The sequence below is a fragment of the Cynara cardunculus genome (genome assembly GCF_001531365.2).
Source record: "Cynara cardunculus var. scolymus isolate 2C chromosome LG 1, CcrdV1, whole genome shotgun sequence".
In the NCBI taxonomy this organism is placed as follows: domain Eukaryota; kingdom Viridiplantae; phylum Streptophyta; class Magnoliopsida; order Asterales; family Asteraceae; genus Cynara; species Cynara cardunculus.
The window spans coordinates 5,896,376-5,907,927 of record NC_037528.1 but is presented as its reverse complement, the minus strand read 5'-3'; the positions used below and the strand labels follow the sequence as shown (position 1 = coordinate 5,907,927).

Below are 11,552 nucleotides of genomic sequence, written 5' to 3'. Positions count from 1 at the left end.
CTTACCCGGGTAAGCGCTTACCAAGTAACATTTCCTCACCGGATGAATATATTAAGAACCAAGAATCTTACCCGGTAAGAACGAGACAATGAACCCGAGTTCGAGCCTAGGGAAGACCTTCCAGCCTAGTGGTAAAGGCTTGGGCATGACATAGTCATGAACCCGAGTTCGAGCCCTGGGAGGGGAGTGTTGGCGACATTTAAGTGAGGCCATGTTTAGCCTCCAAATTTGCCGGGGATTAGTCGGGCTTTGGCCCAGACACCCTAAAAAAAAAAAAAAAAACGAGACAATGACTAAGAGTCTTACCCGGTAAGCGCTTACCGGGTAATTGTTGCATACGATGTCGTTTTGATGGACTAAAAGCTTACCCGGTAAGTAGATAATATTGTTAAATTTTACCGACAAACACTTACCAGGCAAGTGTTTGATAAACGGCCTCTTACAAAATATCAAATAATTTGCAGATATATACATATAGAGATGGGCAAATTGGTAATCAACCAGTTTTGAAACCACTTATAACCAATCCTAGCCGAGTCCACATATGTTTTACATGTAACTTGCATAAATACAATTTTTGTAATCAAAATCAGAAAACCACAATGGCATTTTAGACATTTACTACTTAAAAAAAGTCGATCAAAAACATATCCATCAATCCATCCCAAAAGGTGGTTATACTTCAGTTTTAGCCAGTCTCTCATCACATAACTTCCATCGTACTGCCATTAATGCACAACTTACAAATGTCTAATGCATGAAAACTCACCACCAACCCACACTGGTTTGTGCAGTAGCAATAGCAGTATGAAAGTGTGAAGACTACCATTACCATTAACAACAAACTGACTACAATCAAATCAACATATAAAACTGTACCCAGAAAAAAGCAATTCAACAAAAGAATGTAAACCCTTGCTTCATGCATCAACCAAAAACTCATTAATCCCTAGCTTAGCTACACGATTTACCAGTCTAACCCTAGCCTTAGAAATAAACTTAACCCAAAAAACAAAGTTACATGATTTCTGGCTCCTGCTTTTTGGTTTTCCAATAACCCCGCTCCACGTTTTGCAAATTCTGAAAAAATTTCTTCAGTATACGAAACTACCCTGATTAAAACAAACAATTCAGGCTTTTACATGTACATTATGCCCAGTTTTCCTTCTGTGTCGGCTATAGTCAGAAACAAACCTGAAGGTGCGCTCACACCCTTCAACAGTGCATTTGTATGGTCTCTCTCCAGTGTGGACTCTTAAATGCTCAGTCCGTGCCCATGCCCACTTGAACGTCATCTTGCACCCTTTCCAAGTGCATTTGAGCGGCCTGTTATCCTCGTGGACACGCAAATGGAGCACTGCATATCTGTGTGAACTGAACTTCTTTCCACACCCTTCATGAGGGCACCTGTTCTTTCGATGCATGCTTAGCTCTGTTTTAGTCTGGAAACTCAATTTGCATCCTTCATGGTCACACCTGTGGGATCCCTGTTTGTCTTTTTCAGGGATTTTGACATCCGAAGCCTTCGATTTCTTTGCGGGTTTTTCTGTAACACTGGAAGCCTTTGCTTTCTTTGCAGGTTTTTCTGCGACATTAGAAGCCTTTGCTTTATTTGTAGGTTTTTCTGTGATTGTTTTTGGTGTGATTGAAAAACCACCTTTATGCGCATCTTTTCCACCTCTCGGTCTCAATCTTTCACATGGGCTTCTTATAAATCCATCAAAATCAGATTGTTCCTCTCTTTGCAACAACTCCACTTCTCTCTTCCTTTTACTTCCACTTGTTGAAGTATGACAACTTGAAAAAGGGCTATTTTCCTCATTTCTATCAGTGATCGGACCTTTCTTTACCCTAACTTTTGAAGTCGTAACAGGTTCATCAGCAGAGGACTCATCAGGCTTGGCCAATTCAGAGCCTTCTTGCATCAAACCATCTTCACTACTGGACCGGTCTCCAGAATCACTTTTCGTTACCACAAAACTAGTTTCATTTTGCATTCCAGTTTCCTCGGCACTTCTATCATTTTTTTCGATTCCAGTATTTTCAATAGTTGTAGCACATGACACTGAGCCTGGGGAATTTTCACGGGAGCATTTATCGTGCTGTTCTTCATAACCTCCCTCCATCTCCATGGAAGTATATGTCTTGGCATCTTCAACAACTGGAGTAGCAGAAACTTCCATTACAGCTTGTGATAGAATGGAATCCTCCAGAACAACCTGCTTTTCATGCTGTTTATCAGGTTTCTCAGGAGTTGATAAATCACCCAACACCAAAAAAGGGTCCTCATTTGTGTTTTTGCTGAGATTGGTTGCAGAATCTTGCCGCTTTGACTTGAAGCTTCTTCTTGAATACTGAATTAGTCTCCCTTCTTTTTTAGGCATTTGGGGTTCAGATGACTTCTCTTTCAACTCTGCATCTTTTCCTACAGAAATGCCCTTTGAAGATTTCTTGAGTGAACAGTTCAACTTTCTATTTGAGCGAGATTTTGTAGCCTGCCACTGAAGAAGCATCGCACATGAGACCACACTTGAGGTGGGGGTTGTGTCAGCAAATAGTGCATTCATAGTCAAAGCATGATGTATCTTGTCGGGTGATAATTTAGGCCTGAGCTTAACAGATTGTCGAAGATTTACGTTCAATTTCAGTGTCCAGTCTTCTACAGATTCATCTTCTTGGTCATTGTCAATTGCAAGATTTATCAGATGCAAATCATCCTGGGTCGCATCGTCTAATTGAACCTCATTATATCTGAATGTGCCACCAATCTGTTCCGCAATGACTGAAGCTTGTGCCTTAATTTTGCGGAAATCTACAAGACAAAAAGTTGCAACCCAGGCAAATGAGTCGAATCATTAAAGAAAATTTAACAGTTGGTTGCCATAAATGCTCCGAGATTAAGGCAAAAAGGCAGGTTTGCTGTTCATTTAATCTCAAAATTAGCATAAGCCAAAAGTTGAACCTAAATATAACCTCATTTTAAGCTAATTTGCAGTTGACGTTCAGTTAGGTTCAAGGTTGACCTCAGTAAGCAAAACAAAAAGACTGCAATTCTATTGATTCTTCATCAATCATCTCACTTAGCAAAAGTACTAATATTATGTTTGAACCAACCAAAAGAAAAGAGAACAGAAAAAATAGTGAGAGCTTCAAGATTTCAACACGTATCGGACTCGAGCCACGGAGAAATGTCAGGATGTTTAGATTTAGTTCATTAGGAATTCCGATTTCTGAGATGAGAATAATTTTTTTTATTTACTTGTTAATATCAAATGTCTTTTCTATGTTTTTATGAAAACATATACTTATTAAGTGATTCGTTCAGTTAACTGTTTTTTTTACCAAACCCCATTGCACGGATAACCTATTTATCTGTTCTGTTCAGTTCTGTTCAGTTCAGAGGTTTTCTTCCATACCCTAGAAAGATCTTAACAGGTGACGGGTAGAAACTACAGAGCTTAAGTATCATGAGACATGTATTATAAGTTGAATGATCACCTGAATGGCATATTATAAGCAGTTTCGCTCCACCTATAGAGTCCAACAGCTCTTCGATTTTACTTGCATGCTCTAAACAGAATATCCGAGGTCTTAAATACCCACTAGACGTGTTCCATCCCTCAATGTTCACTTTAGATGAATATGTTGAATCTTTAAGACACCGATCCTGCACATTAACCAGTTCTGAAGATGCTATACTTGGATGATGGAAGCATATTGTATCCTTGCTACTTTTACGATTGTCGCACAGCCCACCTGTATTGCAAGGAGAAAAAGACAAGGGCTCACTGTTACCAGTTTCTGGATAAATTATACATTATTGTGAGAAAATCAAAGCATAAATGAATGTTAGTCACGATTATCTCCAGAAACATGCCTGAAACAGAGTTTTCAACCCCAAGGTCCTGAAGAACACCATGATCCTTCACAGGCATATCATCAACCACCACCTTTGCTGACGGTTGTATGACAGACATGAAAGGATAACCAAGAACACCACAAACCACACATGGTAACGTTCCAGAATCAATTTGAAAATCACTTGACATGTCCTCATCCTCTATATGGAGAAGTGTTTCTGTGTCCTGCCTCATTTGGCTAAACATATCCAAATTGTTTCCATTTTCAGCATTTACATTTTCAGTTGGCGGATTGATGGTGCGATCCATTCCAATATTGGTCAAGTCAGATTCTTTAATAACAGATGGGGACAGGGACTCTGGATCCCATACGACTGCACGGTAAGAGGAACTTTTCCGAAGAATACAAGTTAATAGTCTGTTTTCCTTGAGTATATCATCAATGAATTCCTTCTTCACCAACAGCTCACGCTCTTCTTTTTGACGGTCTTTTAGGCGAGAGCTTCGTACACCTGGCAACAAAGATCTAGGCACTCTGGCATTGGAACATTAAAAGAATGTTAACCAAGTAATAAAAATACACACTGTCAATTTTCTTTAGCAGCATAGAAACAAATGTCAAGCAATAGAATTAAAGCACAAATAACAAACATGTAAATTGAATACGACCCATATGCAGACACGAATAACAAGCTATGGATGGAAATGGCGAACAAGAGTTTTCATGTTCCCTTCCGGCTCCCTTTACAGCCTCTGGTTAGTCAAATATATAGAGCTTCAGATTCTTAAACACGACATTTCTTTCTGGAGCAGTAACACCAAGAAAAAACCGAAATTTAAGGGATCTTATCCAAAATTTCTGCTTATGCTACCTCTCTCCTTTCTTTTGGGACAGATTCAGGAAAATTAAGAATTGTTCCAAACTTTGTAATCGCCAATAACTGTGAAAGAAAATCAGACTTCTTCCATGCTTCATCAAAGAAAGGTGATCAAAGAAAGTGAAGGGAGGTTTTACGGGTGACAAACGAAAACTAACAATAATGTAGATGAATCAACACATTTGCTTTTTTTGTCACATTGGCCTAGAGGTATCAGGGTTACCAGTAGAGCCCAGCCTCCATGAGATGAAGTGTTCAAACCTCCCCAAGCGTGAGGAGGGTGCATGAGTATTTGCCATATATATTATATATAATTCAAATAAAACATTATTTCTCTTTCTCAGGACAGTATCATTTAAGAAAAGTCGGTGTTCATGGAAGATTCGCCATGCAAGAAATAAAGAGCAGACACCTCCTATATATCCAAGGTAATTTTTTTCTCTACTAGGCCTTAAAATTACAAAAGGTACTTATATCTCACAACTACTATTCTAAAATGTATCCTAAGATGGCTAGAATTACTTGACACACAAAATAACACCAATTAATACCAAAGATGTCACCTGAACGTTAACTTTTAACTTCTCCAGACAGTAAGAAGCACGTAGACGCACACTGAATTTAGTGAATGCATTTAATCATCTTGAATCATTCAGCATAACATTTATTTGTGTAGATACCCACTTAATATATTAGAAACCGCATGGCAAGTCCTTATTTTACTGTTTATGCATTTCTCCCCAAATTATAAAGAGCTAAAAGAAACTAACTTGCTAACCTTATGAAAATATGCAACAACACTGAACAATAAAACTACCTAATATGCCTGCCAAGACGGTACCCCTATAAATATGTGGCTCCATTCATTTCTCCGAGCAATTTTTAATGGAACATATGATGTACTTGAGCAGTCACCAGCCATAAAAAGATATATATTATTTCTAACCAAAAAAACTAAGCTTCATCATATATACACAACTACCCAAGAAATGGAGAGGGAGAAAGAAAAAAAAAACTTAAAATATCAAGCCCAGTCTAATGCACTGGAAATCTGCAAGCATGTGGGTTTATCATTTCCAGTGGTCTTGATCTTTAACCCATTCAGCAAAAAAAGTCTACCTAATATAGTAGGCGATCTAGGTGGTCTTGATTTTTAACCAGTTTAGGTGATAGAAAATTCTTAATTCAAATGCACATATTTATTGTCAGTAAGTGCACGCTGTTATATCTGAAAAATGTATCCATGGCAATAAAATCGATGAAGCCACTGGTATGGTGGTCAACGTAGAAACAAACTCTAAGGCAATTTTTGTTCTTATATTATTGATTTCAGAAGCAGTCCCAAGAAATAGTTGTAGCTGACCTCGGAATAAATGACATCGTTAGTAGATAAAGCAGCTGTTGATGTGAAAGCATAGGAAGAAAATTCATGGCAGCTCTGCGCACTGCAGCTTCCTTAGCTACGGCAAGCCACTTTGGAGTCCCAAAATTAGCAGCTTCCCCACAATTAAAACCTTATAAAGACAATGACATGACATTAGGATCCATAAGCAAAATCAGGCACAAAAGAAACCAACAGATGCTAGATTCTTTCCGTTCTCATGGACAAGAAAGAAGAAAACTTCCATCCACCACAAATAGGTAGTGGTTTTAGAAGCAGGGTCAACATTTATACCAATCACTACATTCAACAGGTTTTATCGACGAGGAACAGACAATTCACACAAGAGTCGAAGTGTTTCCATAACTTAATGTTTAGAACTTACATACATCTTCAAGAAGACTAATGGCTCCAATAACAGTTTCTGAGCATTGCCATATTAAATCAACATTGAGATAATAACAAATGACAAAATTGAGAAAAGTATTCATGCAATTTTTGCACTCCTAATTATTGCTACTAGCCTAACTAGATGTAACTAGATACAAGGCGTGAACCATAAATAACATTTGGATATAAAGTAATATTGTTAATGTAATATGGGTAAAAGTAATCCATTCTTCAATCAGTTATGCATGTTAATGCAGCCCACTCATCAAACTGTACTCAACAGCATTAAATCACTTCTATATCTTTTAACCAAGGGCGGACCTAGGGTGGGGCATTCGGTGTCCCGTGCCACCACTCCATGGTTCAGTGTAGTGGAAAAAGATTGTGTTTCTGAAGAGTGCTACCCTAATGGTTTATTCCTTGCCCTTATATTTCTTAAAATAAGCTTATAAGTTATAACAGAAGTTTCTCATGGTTGAGATGGTCTAAATCACTGGATTAGGGTTTGTTCCTTTGAAAGGGTGCGTGTTCAAATCCCAGTTTTGGCGAATTTAGCAACTAACCAACTAATCTACCATGATTTTGTGAAAACTTCTATAGATTTCACTCGTGGGCAAATGGTGCCACCACTTTGAAAAGATCGCTGGGTCCGCCTCTGTTCTAAACCACTCGGTCTTACAAGGAACACAATGTTGCCATTACCCAGCTTGAGAAGTTACAGCAAGCAGAGATTACTCGACTGGGGTAGACTTACTCAGACTTCAAATGGGAGACGCTCAATGTCAAGAAATGACTTCAAACATATGATGTATCAGATTCAGATATTGCGACTGGTGGTATACACGTACATACATTATTAAATGAAATTTGATATAGAAACATATTCTGCAAAACAATTACCATGGCTAAATCCTATGTGGTAAGCCCTCGGAAAAGTCACTACAAATTCACCAGGGTTCTGTACCAACCTGTAAACATGAAACCGGAGAAATTTTCAGTAGAATGTTGCAAATCTCGACAGCTTACCAAAATATGTCTTGCACAATCACTGTTTTTATCCATAGGAGGTTGACAATCCATTTATAAGCACAATGTGAAGTGCAAGAGATAAAAGCATCAATTTCAACAAAGAAATAACACACCTGCAACATGGAATGCCAGATGCCACAACAATTTCAGGTGATAGAAGAGTAGTCTTTTCTCCCAGGAGTGTTAGTGCAGCTGCTAAACAAAAATGGCAAAAGGATTATGAATTGCTAGAGGAGTACTGCGAAGCCAGAAGCCCTAGGGATTCCATGTTGCAAAAAAGTTCTTGGCATTAAGCAACCTGGTTAACAAGATAAATAGTCATTATAAAAACTGCTTTGTTCTAGAAGTTAGGCCCGATTTTCACCAGTGTCTCACTTCAGTGAGCAAGCAACACAATTCTGTAGGCAAGTTGAAAGATACATATGCCGGCCCATTTTCAATATTATCAAAGGGGGTCAAATTTATCAATTAAATGGGTCCAGTTGCACCCCAATTAAGCAACCACTAGAAACGGGAGGTTGTTTCCATGAAGACCCCCGGCTTGTGCACGACGCAAAGGCGTGTGCAAGCAAGCAAAAAGATGTTTTATTAAGAGGTCTTTCAGGTATTTGGTTATTAGTCTAAGAGTTTTACTTAACTATGTGCCAAGTCACATTGCAATGTTTTGACAGAGGGAGTACATGTTATGAAAAAGCAATGCAAATCTTACTTCCATGAGACGTGGAGTTGATAACCTCAAGGAACTTTGTTCATCATAGGATTAACGACTCTAATCACTCCTCTTATTGATTACATCTAGCCATCTAGATAAAATCATAGAATCCACAATCACTTTAGACAACCTGAATGGCATAGGTTGTACGTAGGGCTGGTTACCATAGTTACAACTTACAATATATGGAGTAGATAATTAAGATGATGCTGTCTTTAGACATTTCTGAAAACATAACATCTGATAGGAGCTCTCGGTAACACAGAACAGGGAGAGGGGAGTTTTGCCTTAAAACATATATGATATTGTTTCTACCTGTGTGGCCCATTTGTTATCAGGCCTTACGACCCATAGAGAGTTGTCTTTGTTTTTCCCAACTTACATATATGATATTGTTTCTACTTGTGTGGCCCGTTTGTTGTGCACCAGTCTTAGATTTTGTTTTTGTAATTGTAGTTATATGTATTGGCTTTGTTTTTCTTGGTACCTTGTTTGTGTAGCTTATTTCCCTTAGTTTTGCCTTAAAACGTTTTCTGTTTTCTAGTTTGCACACACTCCCGCCTGTAGCTTGCTTGCTCACTTGTTCTTTTATTTATTTGTTTGCATGTCGGGATCTTCACGGAAACAGCCTCTCTACCCTTGGGATAGAAGTAAGTTTGCATACATCTCCCCTCCCACCTCTAGATGGAGTTTACTGGGTCCGTTTGGTTTGGTTTATTCAGCCTACCCCGATGTACCAAAAAGGACAAATGACTAGCATCACATCATTCAAATGGTTGAAAAGTGTGATTGGAACCCTCTAGATTCTAAAAATGATAAAGTCAACACAGGAAAACTAGTTGAGAAGGCTACGTGATCCTAAAAACATGAGCCAGTAAGCAAAAATACTTGGTAAGACATGTCAAAAAGTATGTGAAGATGTGGAATAGTACCATAACATGCTTTTTTAAGTGCATAGCAATAATGTACTCAAGACTCAAGAGTAAGCATTTTCCATACCTAACCGATCTATACCTCCACCATAAGCCTTTGAACGTATTACTTCCTCGAATGTGAGTGCATAATCCCCAGGGACTGCATACCAGGTCTTGGGAGAACCAATGTGGAGAAAATTTAAGCTGTGCAGTTCATGATCTTCAACATGCCATGCAAACCAGCTGAACAGCATGCCAATGTATACCATGGGAGAAGTAACACCTGGAATATCATCTGGCATGAAGCGCGTAAGAGATCCAGGCGATCGTGCAATTACTTGTAAATTCCAGGGACAATTGGAAAGCTTCCATCCAGAAGTGCCTTCAATCTCATGACCAGCATCTGAACCCCTTTGCCTGGGAACACGATCTGACAACATATTCAGTGAACTGGTATCTTTCTTTAACGTATCTACTGAAGAACTAGGGCTACACCTTATAGATTCACCTTTCTGGTCGTCACAACTGTTGCTTTTATCATTTAGTTGTTCCCTTATAGCAGAACAATCTTCATTGTTTCTACTAAATGTTCTTCTCCTCCTCCTCCCATGCCTATGCACAAATCGAGACGATCCTACTGGTTCACCAAAACCCGATCCTGGCACATCATTAGCATATTCAATATATATAGGTTTCTCACATGCTGCCTTCCAAAAAAGTGTCTCTACAGCCAGTGGAGAAACTTCTTTAATCATACCCAACTGACTCCGAGCAAAATTCTTGGACTTGGATTCAAACTGCTCCAGCGTGTAAATTTCCCCACTTTGCCATACTTGCTTATTCACGACAGGAGGAGGCGGCTGACTGGTCCCCACCCCAACCTCTTTTGTTCTTTTCCCACTACTATGACCCAATTCTTGATGCCTAGTTGTAAACACAGCCCGAACCTCCCCATCATTTACCTTTTCTACACTATTTACTTTTACATCATTCCCCAACTCCGGGCACTTCAAGAGGGACCTATTTAGGTTGCCAATAACATACTTTTTCGAAGGTTTTGGCAATGGAGGAACAACTTTACATATACCGAATGCACTAGCTTCTTTCTCAATCTTGGAGATATAAGCAATTGGGTCTGCAAATTCTGTATCGGTAGGGTAAAATACGGGTGCCAATGGCAATTCCTTGAGCCAATTGGGTATATCCACGTCCCTCATTACTATCAATAACAATCACAAGCATAACAGAATCATTCAGCGACACCACAAAAAACAACTCACAAATACTAAAAGAGCACAAGTGATTTCTTGTTACAATCGACTAAAACCCTAGAATTATTTTGCTTATGGGCCTGTTGCGACTGAAACTACAATTTTAGGGCAAATTATGCTATTGAAACAAGTATAAGAACGAATTGAATACACTTATAAGCAGTAGAACCTGTAACTTCAATGGGATGCGAAGTCTTTTGACCTCCAAAAGCCCCCGCGAGAGAGAGAAAGAGAAAGAAATGCGTGTGTGTATATTGGCTCCCCCTTTTATGTTAACCCGAAAATGGATATCTGCGCATTTTAGAGCATCGTAACGTGATTATCTTAAAATGCGCCAAAATATTTTCCCTATTTGCAAAATTCTGCTTTTCTGTTTCATCCCTCCATTTAAGGGAAAGGAAAAAAAAAAGGCTACATTTCCGTTTTAATTATTTAAATACATAAACATTTTTATTTATTTATCATCAATAATCATTAATTGAAGTGAATAATTTTGAAGAATAAATATGTTTATTAAATTATGTATTTTGTATTTTTTACCATGGTCGATATTTTTTTATTTTTGTGATCATATTTTTATTTTATTTTATGTTAGGATTTAATATTAGATTTTGTTATTTAATTTGTGTTAAAATTGATTACCGGCAATCCAATAGTCCAACTTCCAAAAAATAAATAAATTATTTTTTTAAGTATATATAATATATATACACGATACAAGCAACAAATAAACTCATACACTTTCCTCAACTTTGGTGAGATTTGAACTTCTAACCTCCTTGAAGGGTTAAAGACTACGATACCGTTAGGTCAAGTATTCTTTAATATAAGCTAATTATTTTGTTTATACAAGTTTATGAATTATCTTTAAAATGTTCTAACACTCGTAAACATAATGATTTTTTTTTCAATTTTAAAGTTAAGTACAATAGTCATAATGGTTTAAATTTTTCAAATATAAGCTTTTATTTTTGTAATCTATATATATATATATATATATATATATATATATATATATATATACTATATTATAAAGCATTTGGCTAAAACTCTTAAACTCTTAAAAACTCTTAAACCCGTTCATCCCAATCCGATTTCATCCCATATCTGAATTCGT

The 11,552-nt window shown here is 37.8% G+C and overlaps 1 protein-coding gene across 6 annotated transcripts; it reads right to left on the bottom strand.

Annotated features, from left to right (window-relative positions):
- Positions 1 to 834: 834 nt before the first annotated feature.
- Positions 835 to 10,637, bottom strand: LOC112515485 (probable lysine-specific demethylase ELF6). 6 transcript variants are annotated; one of them, XM_025122379.1, is made up of 8 exons: positions 9,250 to 10,637; positions 7,652 to 7,733; positions 7,410 to 7,477; positions 6,102 to 6,252; positions 3,878 to 4,395; positions 3,499 to 3,756; positions 2,637 to 2,812; positions 835 to 2,501 (listed from the first exon to the last, which is right to left on the bottom strand). In XM_025122379.1, the coding sequence occupies exons 1-8, from the start codon at positions 10,379 to 10,381 to the stop codon at positions 1,131 to 1,133; spliced, it is 3,756 nt and encodes a 1,251-aa protein (XP_024978147.1). In that variant the 5' UTR covers positions 10,382 to 10,637; the 3' UTR covers positions 835 to 1,130. The 6 variants fall into 6 exon arrangements, with proteins under 6 accessions (XP_024978147.1, XP_024978129.1, XP_024978121.1 ...); XM_025122361.1 differs by having other exon boundaries at positions 835 to 2,812; positions 9,250 to 9,581; positions 9,660 to 10,637; XM_025122353.1 differs by having other exon boundaries at positions 835 to 2,812; positions 9,250 to 9,594; positions 9,673 to 10,637.
- Positions 10,638 to 11,552: the final 915 nt, after the last annotated feature.

Coding starts and splice junctions, on each gene's coding strand:
- LOC112515485 (XM_025122335.1), bottom strand. CDS start 10,381: ATGAGGGACGTGGATATACCCAATTGGCTCAAGGAATTGCCATTGGCA. Junction 4,396..6,101: donor ACGATGTCATTTATTCCGAG/GTCAGCTACAAC, acceptor TTCCAATGCCAG/AGTGCCTAGATCTTTGTTGC. Junction 2,813..3,498: donor GCTTATAATATGCCATTCAG/GTGATCATTCAA, acceptor TTTGTCTTGTAG/ATTTCCGCAAAATTAAGGCA.